This window comes from Telmatherina bonti (genome assembly GCF_933228915.1).
Source record: "Telmatherina bonti genome assembly, chromosome: 1".
NCBI lineage: Eukaryota > Metazoa > Chordata > Actinopteri > Atheriniformes > Telmatherinidae > Telmatherina > Telmatherina bonti.
Window position 1 is genome coordinate 37,932,704 of NC_136619.1, and position 20,542 is coordinate 37,953,245.

Here is a 20,542-nt window from a genome sequence, read left to right on the forward strand (position 1 = left end):
AATGCAATTTCAGGAAATACATCTATATTTCTACAAAACTATGCATGAACGTTGACGGTGGAGACAGAAAGAGCCACAATGATGCCTCCTCCTCAGATTAACCCTTTCATGCATAAAAAATAAACAATGCAACTTTTTTTTTTTTAAAAATACAGTATTTTACCTCTATAGACATATGCAATGATTCTTTTTTTGTTTATTAATGAAATTTATGACTTATGATTTATGATTTTAATGTATTCTATGAAACATTACTAAAATAAATAATCATAATTATGTCAATTTTGATCAAATATAGCTCTACCTTTTTTTATTTATTTATCACAAAGCCAAACTTGCATAATTACTTTGTGTTCAATTATATCATATATCTATTTATTCTCCAGTGGGTGGAAACATATAGGATGACTCACTAACATCCACTGAAGTGGTTTATTTACAAACATACCATCCTCAGTCCTGAATATACAAGAAAAAAGCTTGTAAACAGGTGTTCACTGCAGGGCCACTCTCCATGAAAGGGTTAAATAAAAGATCTTTGACTAATAGCAGAATAACAAGGCACACCTCTGGACGAAAACACGGATAGAAAAATACTTTGAGTCACACTTTGTTGAATTTAAGACATTTTCATTCAATCCTTTAAAGCCATTGAAGCCAAAGTTAAAACATGACAATTATATGCAACCAGAGTTGCTCCTGGACAAACGGACTTTATGTAGCTGAATTACATTCATTCATAAACTCAGTCCAACAAAAAGGGAAAATGACACCAGAACAGAAAGTCTGTACTGCTGAGTAGAACATGTCATTATTTACATGATTCGCTAATAACCTTGCACTCTCAAACGCGAGTGGCTCTCATTACGCTGCAAATGTATTCACTTACATCATGATTAACGGCCACTCCTTCAGCAGCATTCGGTTTGCTTCATAGTGTCCCAAGCACTCAGTTCATACCCTCCCTATGGAGCCGCACACAAGCGTATTAAAATTCATTTATTATCCAATGAAATATACGGCTCAAGGCAATAAAGATGCTTATGCAGCAAGTCACATTAATGAAAGCATGTTCCTTTAATGCGCTATGCCAGTAAACATCCATCCCATAAATAGCCACAGAGCATTATTATTATTATTATTCCACAAATCTCAGCCGAGGGAAGAGGCAGACAATGCTTCAGAGACGAGACAACGCTTACAGAGGAGCAGCTCTGAGGGAAGACAGACATCGCTCTCGATGGCTGTGCAGTTTGATGACGCTCCCCGCATAAAAACTTTATGGGGAGGCTAAATATAAGCAGCAGCTTCTCAGAAGCAATTACAAATAGATGAAAGTGAAGACTAAGACAACTTTATCCGAGTCCTTTCCTAGCCTTCCAAAAAATTGCATTTGATGGAATTACTAAATTGGCTGGTGCCAAGCCAGAATAACAGCCTGACCTCCGCTTCTGAACAGTTAATGTACACAGACGGGGTTGCCAGACTCGTCACACCTGAGTTCCACAATCATCACATCCATAATTGGAATTGGATTTGATTAAAATTTTCATTACACATGTAATGCATTTTGGGGGGGGGGGGGGGGGGGGGGGGGGGGGGGCTAAATTATGACCTTTTCCCTCGCTAGAATCTAGAAGAATACATACAGCAAGCGATGCATGAAATTAAAGCAGCTTCTTGATGGCAAACTTGTCATTTATGAACACTGTGAACAGTTTATTATATATGTATATGTATGTATGATTAAGTGCAAATAAGACGTGTAAATATGTATCGAGGATCAACAGCATGTGATGCGACTGCAGTCTGAACAAAAGATAATTCCACTGAATTACAAACATCATCTGTTCAATTTAATCAGAGCTGCTAAAACACCTTAATTTGTTTATGTAAGCAAACTGAACAGCTAAATGACTCTCAGGTGGAAAATTATGGCAATTAAAGCTTGAATGGCGTGACGGTGTGACAGCCATTTTAAGAATAACCCGTATATTATTCAGCACCACATAAAACCACAGTGGCCTTAAACAGTTTGAGCTTCCTTCGCTCAGTAAACACCAGAATCAAAGACGTTTTATTCATCTGCTTTTGGCTCAAAACAATGCGGAACATTATTCTTTTTGAGATGAATCCCCTTCTTAGAAACGTCCCTCTGTGACGGTTGACACAGCATAGTTTCTAGCAGGTGATAAAAGCACAACAACAGCCGCGGCATTCAGGCTCCTGCTGATGTGTTCATGCTAAAGCGCTTCTCTTTGTTTGTTGAGGTCACTTTGATGATGCTGATATCTGACATGTCTCAGAGGGACATTTTGACAATTCTGCCTCAATTGATTGTCTGTTGGAACTGTGGCAAAGCGATGAGACTGGACCCAGAAAGCAGACATGTCAGGGCTGAATCTGGGCTACTTTTAGCACCTCTGGATCTGCACTGTTGAGTGCTGTGTAGACCAGAAGTGGACCACATGTCAGCCTGGCTTGGATGATGGCACATGTGGTCCAGATACCAGTTGTTGGCCTGGCGGTGGACGGCAGCAGGTATTTTGTGGATATCATGGCGATGTCATTGTGGGGCACATGAGGTGGTCATGTGGCTGAATTCTGGCAGGTACACTCGCATTTTGTCAAAGCTGCAAGTCAAGGCCAAATCTGGGCCAAACAAAAAGCTAACTGAGTCATATTTAGGCCAAACTTTTGTTTCCATCTGGGTGAGCCTTTCTGAAGGTAAGACTTTGAGATCACTGAAAGAAGCCATGTGCAGCGTTTTTCTTCTTCATGCACAGCTGAAACTTTCTGAAACTGAATTTTCTCCTCGTCTGAAACAACTTCATAAAGGCTGGAGCTCAGAAATGAAACTATGTAGACTCAAGCCCCAAGATTTATGATCACTGATGTGCTGATGATGTTTGCACATGGCAGGAATCTAAGATTGACTTTATCATTTCACCTGAATACTCATTTACACAAATATACTAATAGTTGTTTCTCATCACTTAGTAGAACAGCGTATTAAAGAAAACAATTTTTTAAAAGCAGTAAAACAAGATAAAATTGATTTAAAATTTATAAACTGTTAAGAGTTAAAGTTGAAAAAGATTCACAGATACAAACTCTAAACACACACAGAAATAACATAAAAACAAAATGTGGCATTTTTAACCAGTTTAGTTTAGTGCATATAGTTTAGATTGTTACCTCAATAGATGGTTAGTTTTCCTGAATGGGACTAAGGGTGAATTCACACCAGGATAGTCCGCTAGACTCGATCTGATTGGGGACTCGGCTCAGTTGTAGGGGGGTTAATCCATGCGACCGTGAGCCAAACCATTAGAATAATATATCCCCGTTCCCACCAAAGGTGGTGCCGCACTAATATTTAGTGAAATAGGAAAAAAAGACCGGCATTAAGATGAAACTTCTTTTTCTCCTCTTGTGAGCTAAACATGGAGATAAAACTATTGCCGTTTTGTTTTTGTTTTTTTATTGTGCCTTGTATGCAAGTATACTGTGGAAAAACACTAACAATGAACACAGTATGAACAACAGATAAGGCAGAGGACTCTTAACGCCATCACTATGTATTTACCCACGATTCAGTACTGCTCCAAATGCAGGAAGTGACTTTTTTTTGTAGTCTGCCTCCTGTATTTGATCAGCTTGTGAGAAGAAGCTGTTCAGCTTCCTGGTCGTTGCGCAGATAGTGCTCGAGTATCTTCTCCTTGAAGGCAGCAGGGAGACGATGTGATGGGAAGTTGGGGTGAACCCATAGATTGTATATAAAGAGGTGGATGGAGCCTCTGTGATGTAATCCATAGGTTTCTGAAGAGCTGAATTCAAGCTTGGTGGGCGGTTCCTACCATCGCCATCTTGGCAGTGTCATGTACGTTGTCTCATCCGGAAAATACAAATATGGGCAAAGAGGTGGAACTGAGAGGGGGGCTGTGAGTGTCATGGTGGATGATTGACATCGAGCGAATTCCGAACTTTTTGTAGCTAAGAGCTAACCCGGAGCTAACCAGCTAACGGAGGTAAGCGGGCTAAAGCTAAGTCATGTTGTTAACCGGCTTCTGACTTGCAATTGGAGATTGGTACCTGTCAATCACATGCCCCTAAATATGCAGAACTTCTAGATTAAATTACTTTTAAACAGGTGAGTTAGAAAAAAATTCACTCCCCCCACAGTTGTCATGAAGGTAAACCTGAACTATTAAACCTAAAATGGATTTTTGAACCAGGCTGTAAACATGTTCATTTCTGCTGTGAAGTTGGTCTTTTTAACATGGGCGTCTATGGGGATTTGCTCTGTTTTGGAGCCCCTATTGGATGAAGGGGGAACTGCAGTGTTATCCACTTCCGCATAGGCTTCACTTTTAACTTTTTTGACGCTTGGGTGAACCCCAAACGACGGTGGTAAGCGTTATGAAGCAGCCATGCTTGTTTGCTTTCACCAAGCTGGGAAAAGTAAGACAATGATTTTACGGCCATCATCTTCACTTTCTTTTCAGCTGCTTCCTTTCCTGAACCAGGACATGAATCTGGGTGAGGATACTTTCTACCAGAGTCTAATGTGAGTAATAATGGATGATTTCTGGGGTCAGTATACAGTGCTTGATGCGTGTTGGCGCTCCACTTCAGGATAATGGCAGTAAGTTCTTGGTGAGCTGCAGAAGGTTGTGGTATATGTCTGCATCTGATGTTTAGTAGAAGCTAAATGTGGCTAGTTGAAGCTTATTGGCTACAAAACGAAGTTAAAGTGACTCCTTATACATTTCAGAGGCGCCCAGGTTCCTATCCTTTATTGTGAAGAATCCTTTGAAAATTTGCTAATTTTTTGGCAACATGATCTTGTGGCCTGTGGGAAGTTAAAAGTTTAGCTCCCCTAGTGACCAAAACTTCCACAATATTCCTATATGATGAACGGACTTGTACTTAAATAGCACGTTTCCAGTCATGTTTACCACTCAAAGCACTTAACACTGCATGACACATTCACCCAATCACACACACTCATACCCCAATAGGCATGGTCCGGGGAAGCCAGGAATCGAGCTCCCAAACTTCTTATTGAAGGACGACTAGTGACCCCCTAAAAGCAAGCCCCCGGCTCTGTGTGTTAAAAATATGTGAATAATTACTCCAACGATGATCCTTCTCGTTCAGTCCTGTAAAATCTCAATGCACCTGGAAAACAAGCTGCTCCCATCAAGCTTTTTTCTTTCCAAACTTTGCTGTAACTGCTCGTTACTTCCACCGTCCAGAACGGGACCAGTAATGGCACAAATCAAGCTTGAACTTTTAACCCAGGCATCGGAGTAAAACACTGTCACACCATGAATAAGTAAACTTTCCTCCTGAAACCCCAACACAGCAACACAAAGGAATTGTAGATTTATGCAACTCTAGTGTGAGAACATTATTTTTTCAGCATGTTCAGCTTGTTTTACCTTGAAAACACAGCTCTAGTTTCCAGAAGTCCCCTGTGAAAGGAATTGTTTTAGTTTGTATTTTTTGCCTTCATCATGTGTTCTCATCAACAGCCAGACAAGCTGGATAAATGGAAGTTACTTCAGTTCAGGTGACAAGAAAACACCTGCTTAAGGTAAAAAAAAAAAAAAAACCTAGTTAAGTCCTTAACAACTAAAAGTTCTCAAAGGGGACGTGTCTCTGAACAAAACCTGAGAGAAGTTTAAAGAGTTATGTGATACATTTAGTTGAGAGAAGCCAAAATAACATTAATTCCAGGTATTATAAAATATGATGCTGAACTTTAATGGTCCTCCTGGAATAAAAGTCAGATTATTAATCTGTTTGTTTCTAACATTCCTGTTTATGTTCACTCAAAAAGAAAAAATAAATCAGTTTCAGAGGGTTCAGAAATTCATTGGGAACATTAAAACTGATTGCTTTTACCTTAATTAACAGAAGAGGAACTGGTTTCATTAACTAGAGAACTGATAACATGATGGCTGAACAGGAAGTTCCCAACAGAAAATCCAAGAGTCGATTAAGAAGCTGTGGTCAAATTGCTTCAGCATGTTAAAAATGTATTAATTTCCACTTGCCTTAATTGAATTCTGTGCTCCTGTTCGACTTATACTATTTCATCAAAATACCACCCGGCAAATCAAGAGACAACTTGCATCCGAGCATGCATCTCATGAGGAGTGTTAGGACACCAACAAATGGCTTTTTAACATGGGCAGCACAAGTGTTTCATTTAAACTTGACTACATGGATTAATTTAAAGCTGAGAGGAAAAAACTGATAAAATAAAGCCATTTAAAGGGGGACGCCAAATGCTGGAGCATGCAGGCTGTAGGCAAACTCATGGAGAAATCAAAGCCTTGTTTATCTTTTTAGAGGCTGAGATGTAGAACCTGACGTTTTCCACTACTCTTCCTCCTCCTCCTCTTCATCCTTCATTTTCCTGGAGCAGCACGCCAGCTTCCACAGAAATGAAATCAAGTGGAACCACAATTACAGCAACTTCCCATTGTTTACAGGGTGCCATCGTCTCAAAGGACAGGCGGGGCCAAAAAGGAGGAACAGGCCAGAGAGTGAATGTTCAAATACTAAGGAGATTTGTGTCGAAGTCCAAAAGCTATTAGGGAGCTATTCGGATCGTAATATTGATTTTGCTACAGGGATGTAAGCCATGTGTGAGAAGGAATCAAGTTAGGACCTGCACTGGTGTCAGTGGAGACAAATATGAAGTACACATGAAAACACACTGGCCTGAAATGAAGAATATTTAACATTCATTCATTCATTTTCCTAACCGCTTAGTAGGGCTGCTCGGTTATGACAAAAATTATAATCACAATTATTTTGACTGAAATTGAGATCTCGATTATTTAACACAATTATCCAGTATTTTTAAACAACGCTGCGCGTCGTGGTGTTCTAGACTCCGTGTCACGCATTATAATACACGGTTCTGAGTTTTTTACCGCTTATATAGGAACTATTTTATGTTGGCCTCGATGTACGTTTTATGCCAAACAACCGCTGTCAGGCTACGGCGCGTTTTTCTCATTCACCTGTTAAAAGACAGCTGATCTGAACCAGTTGATTAACGCGTTGCTATGGTAACGCCCCGTAACAGGGAGAGACTGGCCGCCTAGGAGACAAACAACCACTCAGGCTCACACTCACTCCTACTGGCAATTTAGAGCAGTGTTTTTTAAACCTTTTTTTGAGCCAAAATGTTTTTTTTTTTGTTTTTTTAAAAAAAAAGTCCATATAATTAATATCAAGTCCATCTCGTCGAAGCCTCTTGAATAAAAATCAGATAAAAACAAGAAGGAATTTTATTGTATTTCACTGGGACACACATTTCTCGGGGCACACCTGATAATCTCTCATGGCACACTAGTGTGCCACGGCACAGTGGTTGAAAGACACTGATTTAGAGTAACAAATTAACCTAACATGCATGTCTTTGGACGGTGAGAGGAAGTCGGAGTACCCGGAGAGAACCCACGCATACACGGAGAGAACATGCAAACTCCACACAGAAAGGCCACAGTTCAAGCTTCGCCCCAGCCGAGGATCAAACCAGCAAACTTCTTGCTGTGAGGCCACAGTGCTAACCACCATGCCATCGTGCAGCCCGAATATTTAACATATGATTGCAATTATAAAAAAAAATAGTGCATTTCCCATCCTGCAACTCATCACAGTAACCTACACTTTTTATTTGCAAGAGATTGTAGCACCATGCTGCAGATGCTCCGCCAAATGACTGCACTTCAGAGAAAAATGTTTTATTTCAGTACATTTAGCAGACTTGGATGTAAAGTTGTTGGATCATTTGAAGGACTGAACATGGAACATCCATTTAGTCTGAATTTCATTTCTGTGATTATCACCATGTGATGATAAATGGCAGCAACATCTTTTCAGCCCGTTCCTGGTCTGGAAAGGTCCACCAGTATCAGCTGATTTTAGCCCCAAATGCTGGACTTCTTGGATTAAATCCCGTGCTGAACAAGCTTTGTACAACAGCATGTGTGTGTGTTCTCTTTAATTCAGCGGCAAAAACATGAATGCCAAAACCTTTCCGGTTCTGCATATAACAAAGGATAACAATACAGATTACAGCACGAGCAACCAATTACAGAAGATAATGTGCAATCGTGTTAGTGTTTTGGAATATGAGGGACCAAATATGGTGATGTGACACCCTCGGAGGAGATGCACAAGGAGAAGCGAGAAGAGACAACGAGAGGATTTATCTCTCCCAGCAGATGTGGAGAGTCCTTCTCGGGCTCCCAGTCAGCGGCTAGGATACTTTACAAGACACAAAAAGGATTGATTGTCCACGGATCCTTGTCCCTGTTTGGCTGCCAACAGTGAGCTAATTAAAGAACACTTCTCTGAAGAAACAGCTGAAACTAAGTGCTTCCTGTTTACTCTCGAGGAATTGTGCTGCTCTATGCCAGTTCAGGAAAAAAAAACCAGCTATGTTGCTACTGCACTGTGGTTTTCTTGGGAGAAAACTTAGATTATGTTAGAAGTATTTTGGGGAGGTTGCGTTAATATTTTATTCTTATATTTGATAACTAGAAAGGTCTAGAAGGATATAAGTCAGAATATTTATGGCAGACAAGCCTCTAAGAGATGAATGTCTGTATTTTTTGTTTGATCACACGCTAATTCTCCGAGGCATTAAAATGACGGATACTGGAGCATTTGTCAGATTGCATTAATTTTTCTGCATGCCCATATTTCAGATAATAAGATAGAAGTTTCAGCGTCACGGTTGCGGAGATATGCGGCGGCACATTTAGGAGTCGTGGCACATCAGCATGAGTTAGATTGAAAACTAAAGAAAACATTAAACTGCCAGGAGAATTTAAAGAGAACTTTTGAAGTGTCACATGACTGAAAATTCAAATAAGGCACGTTCCCATGAAGCGATGTGAAGCGGGATGCGCAGGTTGCTGTGTGACGCCAGGACGTAGCCTTAAAGAAGAAACAAACCAGCAGTTTTGGAGAGGGATAAAATAGAGATGTTGTCAGGGAATATCTTGTATGGGATAGATCGCAGTTATTCTTTCAGTAGCCCCCTAAGGCGCTGTGTTCAGCCCCTCCTGTTTACACCCAGACACGAAGAAGATCCTGCTGTGAAGTTTGCCAATGATACAACCATCTGCAATCTGATTCTAAATAATGATGATGAAAAGGCACATCAGGAGGAAAGCAACTATCTTGCTACATGGTGCACAGAGAGCATCCTGCTGCTCAGTATCAACTGAACAAACGAGCCAGTTGTTGTTGTATTTCTCCATCCTGGTCTACAGCACAAACACTGAGGCAGGTGGGAAGTTCTGGGAATTCAGCAAAGGAAGCGCACAAACCTCTAAACTTCTTAAGGAAACATTAGAGGTTAAACTACCAAAGTGAGTTCATGCAAACACCTTGAAGAGCAGTGAAGAGTAAAAAAAAAAAAATCCTGATATACTAAGTTCCAGTGTGTATTAAAGATCTCAGGATCTCAACCTTTATGTTAATGCGTGGTTCTGAGAATCTGCATGTGGAACATAAGGTAGAACCTTTGGCTTTCCACCTTTTATGTAACCAACTCCCAGCTTGAGTTTGAGGGACCGACAAGCCACGTAGCTTGGATAACAGGCTTAAAAGCTTCATTTTTGAGAGTAGCTAGCAAAAGCTGAGGCTACAGGTGGACATCACATGATTCACTGAGCACTTGCTTCCATTTTTGTGTCTTTGCCCTTGATTCCTCTGTCCTGTCTTCTCCACTCCCAAACAGTCGAGGCAGATGGCCAACCACTCAAAGCTGGGTTCTGCTGGGGGGTTTTCAGTCCTGTCAAACAGAGTTGTTTCCTGTCCACCGAGAACCGTCATCCTGATTGCTTAGGGTGTGGGGTTTGAATCGAAGTAAAGATCCATTTAATTGGTTAATTGGCTTGAATGAACACAGTAAATATAACATGCCTTTATGTGGACCTGTGTTTTTGGATCATGTCGTGAATCATTTATGTCAGAAAAGTGCATCAGGATGACATTGGAAGCTGAACTGGACTGAACTGAATTTTAAGTCAGGTCAACATATTAAGCATTTGAGATATTGGTGAGTTAAGATATTATGTACCAAAATTCAAAAGTTCCTGACTCGACCCACCTTGACAAAACCCTGCTCAGCAAACAGTAAACAGCTTGCTTTTACTGTTGGCTCTGACTATTTTCTAGGTGCACTTTTTCCTTCTGGAGACCCAAGGGCCTCGTTTATAAAACTGTGCTTAGGAAATATCACGGAAAGTGGTGTATGAAGGGAAAAGGAAATATATAGACATAGAAACTTTATGATAAAAAAGTGCACATGCAAGTTCTGTTTGTGTTTCCATTTATAAATCCCAATGAACTTAAGAGGGCACTTTGCCTTATCCATATAATTACTATTAAAATTACTATTAAACAGTCGCCACGCAAACTAAAGGTCACGCACTATTATAATATTTCATTGGATCACCTTCAGCTTCAATTATGGCAAGCATTCGCTGTGGCATTGCTTCTATAAGCTTTTACAATGTCATAAGATTTATTTCCCTCCAGAGTTGCATTCATTTTTTACCAACAGCTTTTGTATTGATAATAAGAGAGTGGGACTGCTGGGAGAAGCCTTCTCCAGAACATCCCAAATATCCCAAATGGGGTTCAGATCTGGACTCTGTGTGGCCAGTCTATAAGTGCCTTTCCATAACACCTAGAACTGCACAAAAACTGAATATCACAATAACAAAACACTACTGGAAACACCCACATTATGAAAAAAGTTTCAAGTATCGCAAAAACGTTTTAAGACTCCCATGAGGTGCTTTTTTCTTTTATTTATTTTACTTTTTTCGAAGTTTTGATATAGATATAAATTAGTGTAATGGAACACTTTTTTTCACATTGACGTGCTCCCGGACATGACGTGGGGCGTCGTGACCAGTTCATTTCCAGTAAAGATGGCACAGTATGGAACAAACAACAACTACAGAGAATTTTAGAGGTTCGGAAAAGAAAATGAGGGAGAAAACCTTCAAAAAGCCAAAGCAAATTCTCCGCAGCAAATAGAAAAGCCCAAAATAACTCTACGTGGCTACTTTGCATAAGCCGCAATTCTCGCAGAATCCCATCACCTAAACAAGAATGGAAGCTTACATGCTGAACACTGTTCAATGGAAACACCCGCAAACCTCAATTGTTGTTTGTCAAAACTTAGCTGTGGAAACACAGCTTATGTGTGTTCCTCCTGCTCCCTGAACCACGCTTTCATATTCTGATTAATTTTGACTTTGGAAACTTGGAATATAGTCGTACAATCAGGGTAGAAAATCCATTGATGGAATAACTTGGCCTTTATATTGAGGTAGTCACCTGACCTCATTCCTCATTCCCACAATGTTGCTGAACCTAGACCTGACCATCAGCAGTAGCCCCAAGTTATAGACAGGCACTGTCACATTCCCATCACTTTAAAACAGAGCAAGTCTAAACTCCGACCACATGACCTTCTTCCATTGCTCCAGAGTTCAATCTTTATGCTCCCTTACCAAAGCCTTTTTCTCTTCTTAGCCTCACTGACTTTTTTTTTTGGCAACAAAGATGTTCAATTCCAGTCCCTTGAGTTCTTTTCACATTGTGCAAGTGAAAATGCTCTTATCTTCACTATTAAACACAGCCCTGAGTTCTACTGTTGACTTCTACTGCAGTAATTAACAACAGGAGGCTCTAACCTGTGTGCTTAGTTAAATCCAGGTGTTCCATTGTTATGGCCAGGCAGTATGTTAATCAGGATGGTTCAGGAGGGGAAATGATCAAAGAAGCAGAATTTTACTGAATGTGAGGCTGAGCTTACAGACATTCCTAGAAAATGGTTTTATTTGGTGGGCACCATATGGACATGGCTAATGCCAGAGAGGCAGAGGAGTGGCAGCAGGCGGCAGACTCTGTCTTGTCAGAAGGCCAGAAAGATTTTTCTTCCAAAAATGTGGTCAAACATTTTAAAAAAGCACACCGCTCTCAACAAGAGTATGTTCACCATATGTGGAGGAAAGGAAAGGCTCCAGCTCACCACCACAGATGGAAAAACCAGTGGGGAGAATTGGTCACTCCTAAGGGGAATAGTGACAGAAGGGGACACAGGTGTGCTAGAGGCACCAGCTAATGCAGATAAAATGAAGATTTACAGATACAACTGAGATGTCATTCACAAGAATTTACTTTATCTAGTGGTAAATGATATTTCTACATGGTACCTGGGTGTTCCAGCAGTGCTGCAGCTGTGGATAAGGAGGGTAAGGCCAGTGACTCCACCATACCTCGTCTGGCTACCTGTAGCCGTCATGTCCTCACAGAGACAGTCCAACAAGTGCAGAGGGACTCAATCAACTCAATTGACTAGGTTGGCTGAGGAGTTGTGGAAAATCCAAACAATCTTCACTGAAATGCAGACAAAAATCCCCTTCCTCTTGTGTGTTTCACAAGGACACAGCAGCAGCATTTGGGTCAATACAAACAGATGGGCATTGAGGTGGGAACATTGGGCTCTGGTGGTTGTGGCACATGGTGCACATTGTAATCTTATTCCTCTGCAGGCTGGGAAAAGGTCTGAGCAAACCAATGAGGCTTTACAGGTATGACATTCTACAGCACAGTGTTGTCAGCACTTGCAGAGGGACTGGCATGCTGTACTTCCTCTTGGTATGTCTCTGCAACGCTGAACCCGAAACATCCTGGAGTTGCAAGAGCACACTAAAGCTTGTTACATACTCCACGAGAAGCAAGAACTGAGTTCTTGTTCTCGAGGCTGCAGGAACAAGAAAACACGTCTTGTTCGTCAGGTCCATACATACTCCATGAGAAGCACGTCTGCAGCGGGGAGGGATCACTGCAGGGGGCGATGTCTGCTTTTATGTGCGAACCCAGTTGTTACCTCCACAGAGGAAGTTGTTTTTCCTGGTGTCTTTTTGCTCAATACAACTTAAAAGGTTACGGAGGGATTTTCTATAAAAAATTCAAGAGCTGTTGCAAATGTAAAACCAAAAACTAATTAAATGGGTCCTATTATGGTATTTGGAGTTTTCTGAGCTTTCTACAGTGTTACAGTGTTGAATCCTCATCAGACATGTGAACGGCACCGTTTTTGATCACCTAAACGCATGTTTGAGTTTGAATTCCAGCACTCTCTCCTTTTGGTTTCCATGGCGACAAAAAACGCGTCGTTTTAGAGAGTTTTTTCTACTTGGAAATCCTTGTGACGTCCCGGGGGATAATGTTCGGTGATTGGTTACCTTCTACTGGTTAACAAGGGCATGTACAAATACATCAGGCGGGTGGAAAACGTGGGATAAAGTTATTTCCAACGATGGCTGGTGAGTTTACCAAAGAGAGACATCCTGCTGCATTCGTTGCTGTGGGTTGCTGTTTTCCACTTCGTTTTCAGGGTCTGATTCAGGTTCCAACATGTAGGGCTGTATGCTGTGTGTTGACATTGTATTTTGTTTTATTTTTTTTTTTATTGAGTTCATATTAGCCTAATCCTTCTGTTTATGAGATGTTACTATGACAGCAAAAGCAGTTGCAGTGCGCGCTCCCGATGTAGTGCAGTGGCGGGAGGCGGGGCTTAATGCGGAAGAGTCTCAATCCACTCGTTTTGCCCACAGGCTGATCTGAGCCTACGGAGAGGGTTGGTCTGAAGTAAATAAAGCGATTTGTGACAATAACTTGATCAATCCCAGCCCTTCTGGTCTCAGAAATAAAAATAAATTAGCCAGAAATGCACATAATAGTTCCACTTTAAATTCTGGTGGTGATCTGAATCACCGTTTGGATCCAGGGATTGTTAAAAAGGATTCTTTAACATTGTGCTTGGCGGAGGTTTCGGCTCTCTGAGTTTCTAGTTTCATATTTAACAAGCAACTTCGTCCGTGGCAGGGCGGGTCGTGCACGCGGCTGGGTCCGAGTGTTTTAATGCCACATGTAAAAATGTTCGTACTTTCACACCACCTCGATCAGCTGTTTTATCAAAACAATCCATTTTACCTGCAACAGCAAACACACAGAAGCAGCAACTCTGCTTCATGCTTTCTCCGTGTTAACGACGCCCACCTCACATATCTGACCAATCACACGATACCTCTCGCAGCCCTCCAAGAAAAAGTTCTGCCAGCCCGGTGTGTCAAGAACTGTCTTCAAACACGTCTGCGAGAACAAAATGACGTCATTTTCTTCTCGGAGCCTCGAGAACAAGAAAACAGTTCTCGCTTCTCGTGGAGGATGTAACAGGCTTTAGTAGCAGTTGGTACTGACTCATGAGCCACTCATCATCGAGAGGCAATGTGTCTTCTGAAAATCTACTCACTCCAGATTCTCCTGTTCGCCATATCCTCATCCTCCTCTTGCAGTGCCAGATAAGCCATTGTGCATCTTTTCACCTTTTATATCTAACCATCATTTCACTGTCTGGAGAGCCACAGGTGGAGGAAACATCCTTCTTTCTCAAAACAACCATATCATCTGGCCTGATCGTTGGCACAGTTTGGTAGTGGTTACTGTCTGTTACTTAATCCTGTCTGTTAACCCTGTCTTTAACCCTAACTTTAGTATGTGTGTGGGTTAAGGTACTATAGGTTTAAGATACATTACGTAATTTTTTTTACTAAATGTATGACATTCCACATTGTATCTTTGGTATCAAGCTGTTGGTGTTGCAGTTTCTTGTTTCTCCAGACTTGAATTTTCTTTCCATAAATCCCCAAAATTGCCTATAAGCCCCATAAGGTGTTTTATGTGCTTACAGCTTACATATCAGTGTTTTTAATGCAGGTTTTATGGCATTCCAAAACAGGACGATAGGTAAAATGTTCTTTAGCAGAAAAAAAAAACAAAACAATGAACAATTAATGTGCTAACTGGGCTCCACAATGGAAGCCTATTGGGCAACTTGTTAAGTGTAAAGCAATCAATTAGCGCTAATTGTTTGCAATGAAGCAAAAATCTCAATCAGATTAAACCTCATTCTCAACAAAAAACAATTTACAATCATTAAATGGGAATAACTTTAACAAACCTGCCCTTTCATTTCCACTTCTGTGTTGCTGAAGACGAAGGACAACATTTAGATAAATGCTCCAGATCCACTTCCATTGCAGATAATGAACAGTGTATTTGCCAGCATGCATTTTCAGTTATAGACAGGCTGTTCTTTGTTAACTAACTCGTCACATACTGATGCTCCGCCAGGAGCCTGCTGTGTTGATGTTTCCAATGCAGAAGGTGCGTCTCAAAGTCAATGAAAGATCCTTGACGGTTATGCAGGATGACATGTCATTAAATTGGCACAAAGGGCTGCTTCTGTGTCTCCTGTGTTTTAAGAGCACACACAATCCTTGTACCAGACAGATGAGGGTTTATTGCTAAAAAATATATTCATGTAACATGTTTTGTTTGTTAATTTTAATCCGTTTTGTTGTTTCTGTGAATTTGTTTTTCTTATTTTCTTTATTAAAAAAAAAACATGAACAGTTTATGTTAATGAAGGATGAAACTTGAATGTGTCAGATTTTAGCTACTAGCTAATGTCCATCTGCTGCCCATTGGTGCGGTCCCTTTGATGTTATGTACAACAATAATCTCACAAAATATACCACATTCATATATAAAATTACATAATATAATTTTAATCCTTGAACTTTTGGACATGCAGACTCCCCCAAAGATAGTAAGCTAGCAGTTGCTGAACACACTTGTCACAATTACAGAAAATATCAAGTTTCTGCAGTAAAGTGAGTTATTGTGCATTTGAAAGCCTTGTCATGATGTGTTCACAACTTTAGTATTTTGATTATGTAACAAATAAATAAATAAATACAAATAGACACAGAAGATAGATACAACAGTAGCAAAGCTACACTTAAACAGCTGCCTCCTGCTCAGGAAGTAACTTTTCGATTTGAACCTAAGCAGATGCAGAACACTTGAGAAGTTGGTATGATGAAGAAATGTAACGCCCATTCAACAGGTAAAACCAGGTTACCCACTGTTCAGTGCTCCTAAAGGTAAAATTGCAGATTTAAATGAATGATTGTTAAAAACATTTAAACACCTAAACAAATAAATATCACATGACTGTAGATTTGAAATGAAATAAAAATGTGATAAAACTACCAAGACATGGCTGCAAAAGATGTCTTTGAATGCCTTTTCAGATCTGGACATTGACTGCAAAAGACATGAAGGGACTACTTTTGTGCTTTCTATAGTCCTACAACTCAGTATTCTGTGGGTCCAGAAAGATGAGCCTCAGTGCTCCAAAATGGTGGCAGCATCCGGCTCTCTGCTACAACAATCGCTGGCAGCTAATGAGTTAACAGTCAGTAAGTAAAGCAAACTATTTTTACATGAAAAGGAAAAAAAGAGAACTCCCTTATCTAATCAACTAGTGTGTGTTTTGTAAACATGAAATGTTGGTAAAAGCAGCTCAACCGCAGCCTTGTTCTCTCATCAGCAGGGTTTGCAGCTATAACAGCAGCTTACTTACATCAGCCTTGCTGCTTTATTATGAAAACGTGCTATAATTTTTGTAAATATTTGTTGCTAACATTTCCTAATATCAACTCAACACAAAAATAAGCCAAGGCTTAAATGAAGGCGATTATTTTTACGAATGTTTGGCCCTGAAAAGATGATCTGGACAGACGGAAATCTTTATTTCAACATGACGCCGCAAGGAAAGTCAGGTGTTTGACGATGTTATTGCTATTTACAAATGAAAGACTGCTGCCCAAAGGATAATCACGGATTTGGATTTAACAGAAATCCATCCATTAATCGTTGAGACATTTCACACTGAGGCAAAATGGCAACCTGCTGGTGCCGCTAAATAAAAAAGTCAGAGGATTACAGGACTTTCTGAGATTCATACTGTGGCTCTCTTTGATTCCAAGCCTAAGCAAAATATTTCACAGAAGAAGCACCACAGCTACATTGTAAAGTGTAAAGAGGATTTCAGAACTGCTATGAACAGAAAGAGAAGCCTTCAAAGCAGTTATAGAAATCACTCGGCACATGCTTGTAATTGCTAAACTGTCACATCGCAAGTTTAGCACATTTACAGTTTTGAACAAATTCTGCAGAAAAGAAGCTTGAAAGCTTAAAACATGAACCACACATGTCAATTCAGAGATAAACTCTACTAACAGAAATTCCTTTATTAAATGCATTTCTATCAGTAAGTGTCCCAGTAAGTGCATGCAGACGTACCGGTGCAGGAGTATTCGTCCACCCTGATGAATCCTGGTAAGCAGTCACAGCGATGACTGCCGGGCAGGTTGACACACACCGTGTTGGACTGACAGTAATGCATCTGAGTTGCACACTCATCGATATCTGAAGACAAACAGAGCAGATAGACGGGATTAATACCTCCCTGACAAAACTCAGTCCTTAGGCCACTGATTAAAGCATGTGGATGCAACTGGTCAAGTGCTTCATCAGCACTTAAGTAATTAAGTCTCATATGAAGGGTCTTATCGTTGTTTAGAGTTGTTAGACTGCTGCACAACTAAAATTTATCCATAGGATGAGCTTCTGCATGGAACAATCTGGCTTACAAGAAGGCAAGTTTTTATCTTTTAATCAGCTTTTATCTTTTACAGAATTACAGAATGTAACTTCTCAGTCCCTCCTACATGAAAGAGATATAATAGATACAATCAGCCAACTTTCACCAGGTCTTTTCATTAGTCACATTAGATTATTTAACTGAGAATGAATGACAAGGGAAAGAATCACGGATTCACCATAAAGTTGTTCGGGTCAACACCAGTAGGTAATTGGCCAATCACATGGCAGCAACCAAGCCCATCTACACATGTAGAAATGGTGAAGATGACCTCCTGAAGTTCAAACTGAGCTTATAAATGAGGAAGAAAGGTGATTTGACATGTTTTTTTTCCTTATCCGAACAGTTTAGTCCAATTAAGGGTCGCAGGGAAGATAGAGCCAATCCCAGCAGTCTTTGGGTGAGAGTCGGGGTACACCTTGGACAGGTCGCCAGTGCAGCTCAGGATATGCTTTTTTTTTTTTAAACCTCGTAATTCTAATTTTGAATAATTTGGTTTTAATTTGCATAAAGTCATGTAATAAGCTGACATGTGACAAACAAGCTGGTCTGAGTGCTTCTGAAACTGCTGATCTACTGGGACCTTCACACACAACCATCTCTAAGGTTTACAGAGAATGGTCTGAAAAAGAGAAAATATCCACCGAGCAGCAGTTTGTCTGGACCAAAACGCCTTGTTTATGTCAGAACAGAATGGACAGACTGGTTGGAGATAATAGAAAGACAACAGGAAGTCAAATAACAACCGGTTCTAACCAAAATGTGCAAAATACACACATGTCAAACAAAGCAGATGGGTTACAGCAGCAGATGACCACATCGGGTGCAACTCCTGTCAGCTAAGAACAGGAAACTCAGGCTACGATTCTCTCTCTCTCTCTCTCTCTCTCTCTCTCTCTCTCTCTCTCACACTCACACTCACACTCACACTCACACTCACACACACCAGAACTGAACAATGGAAGATGGAGAAATGTTGCTGGTCTTATGAGTCTCCATTTCAGCTCCACACTCAGATGACAGGCTATGAATCTGACAAACAACCACAAGCATGGATCCATGCTGCCTTGTTGCAATGGCCGGAGGGTGTAATGGTGTACCTGGGAGGTATTTCCTTGGCCCACTTTTGTCCCCTCAGTACTAACTGTGCATTGTTAAAACATCACAGCCTAGCCAAATATCGTTGCTGACCATGGCCATCCCTTTATGACCCTCTGGATGGAAACTTCCAGCAGGATGATGCACCATGTCACAACGCTCACATCATCTTTGGGATGTGGTGGAACAAGACATTCTCATCACAGGTGTGCAGTAACTGTGTGGTGCTTCATGTCAGCATGGGGCAAAATCTCTGATGAATGTTTACAACACCTCGTTGAATCCATGACACCAAGAATCAAGGCAGTCCTGAAGGAAAAGGATGGTTCCAACAAAATGGACATAATAAAGTGGCCATCGAGTATTTACTCCTTAACACAAGCTCTCATAGCACCATCACAACTTTCACTGACAGAAAGCAACGCCTGAATACTAAAAGATTAAATAAAGTTGAGTCCAAATTTCACTTCTGCCCGCAGTACACACGTGTTGACTGAAAGTATATGTTTAAGCAAGTTACTCCGCATAAGATCAACCAACAAAACATGTTATGTTTGTTTTTTTGTTTGTTTTATTGCATGACATCCTTTTTCAGCAATTGCTGCCTCTTTCTGTGCAGATGTAGCATAGCATTGCGTGAGGACGGTTACTTTCTCTGTGGACAGTTTTTTAGTCAGTGAAGCGAGGACTCATGGGACTGTTAATGTCCACGTTATTGACTTCGGCGTGGTAAAGCTCATGTTCTATGTGGAGGATTTGTAACGTGGTCTGGAGTCAGTACAACCGACAACAGTGTTTTAATTGCATTCATAAGCATGTCTCCATGACAACTATTCCATTGGCATTTAATGACCTATTTCAAGTGTTAAAAGGTTTTGTGAATCTTAATAAAAGTGCTTTCCTCTGGCTGTACAGAGCATGTGGTGCCAGGCATGCTGTTAAGCACAAAAGTTCTGAACTTTATCAAATTTAACCGCTTAATGCAACTCAACTTGGAGAAATAAATGGTGGACGGACATTCTGGCGGCACTACAGCTACTCTGACTGGTTAGGAAACATTTTTTCTCGATAGGTGGTTGATATTTACATTATATAAACTATAGTTTGTTGTTTGGTTGAAGCAACAGCAACGAGTGCTATGAAAGGTAAGAAGTATGAATGCAGAGGAGCAGCAGACTACGACAATAAAGGAGGTTAAACAGAAAGAATGGGAAAGAAACGGCTTATTAGGTAAGGACATACCAACTGAGGACAAGTGAGAAAAGCACGAAGAGCATCATCTCCCCCGACACCCATAATGTATAACTAATATGATGAATTACATCCACTCTCCATACAGAGAATCTCTCTTCCTAATGTAGCTTGAAAGACATTGTATAAGCATTAAAACTCGCTGCTCAGGAGCGTATTAGCTGAGCTGTATGGCCGCTGATGAAATGGCATCTGAAACACAAGGGAGGTGTTACGCAAAGGGGCCTAAATTTTTATACGCCCACTTGTGTATACGTACAATGCAGAATATTTCTGTATTTGTGTGCAGCAGAGAACCAGATTCCTGAGGCTAACAAGCCTTTGCACCACTTAAGGGACTCTGGATGCTACACTTAAGGGAAAAAGAGAGAGAGAGAGAGAGAGAGAGAGAAAGAGAGAGAGGGGAGAATGTTCATATCCTCTTCTTGGATAAATACGTTCCAGCTTTGAGGTGTTAGGCTCATATTCCCCCTTACAACAGAATGCATGCAGATGATGTATGTAATTGATTTATATGCAACACCCAGAGGTTTTTTCCTTGGTAATTTTCATCCT

At 40.6% G+C, this 20,542-nt stretch overlaps 1 protein-coding gene across 1 annotated transcript in view; it reads right to left on the reverse strand.

Moving 5' to 3' along the window:
* The window catches only part of LOC306756389 (protein kinase C-binding protein NELL1-like), a gene marked incomplete at its 3' end in the record, with an annotated part of 316,128 nt that overhangs the window by 74,220 nt on the left and 221,366 nt on the right, over window positions 1-20,542 (reverse strand). The window contains exon 13 of the mRNA XM_079241118.1: window positions 17,278-17,403. Within this exon, the coding sequence (XP_079097244.1) occupies window positions 17,278-17,403 (126 nt within the window). The remainder of the gene's footprint in view (window positions 1-17,277; window positions 17,404-20,542) is intronic.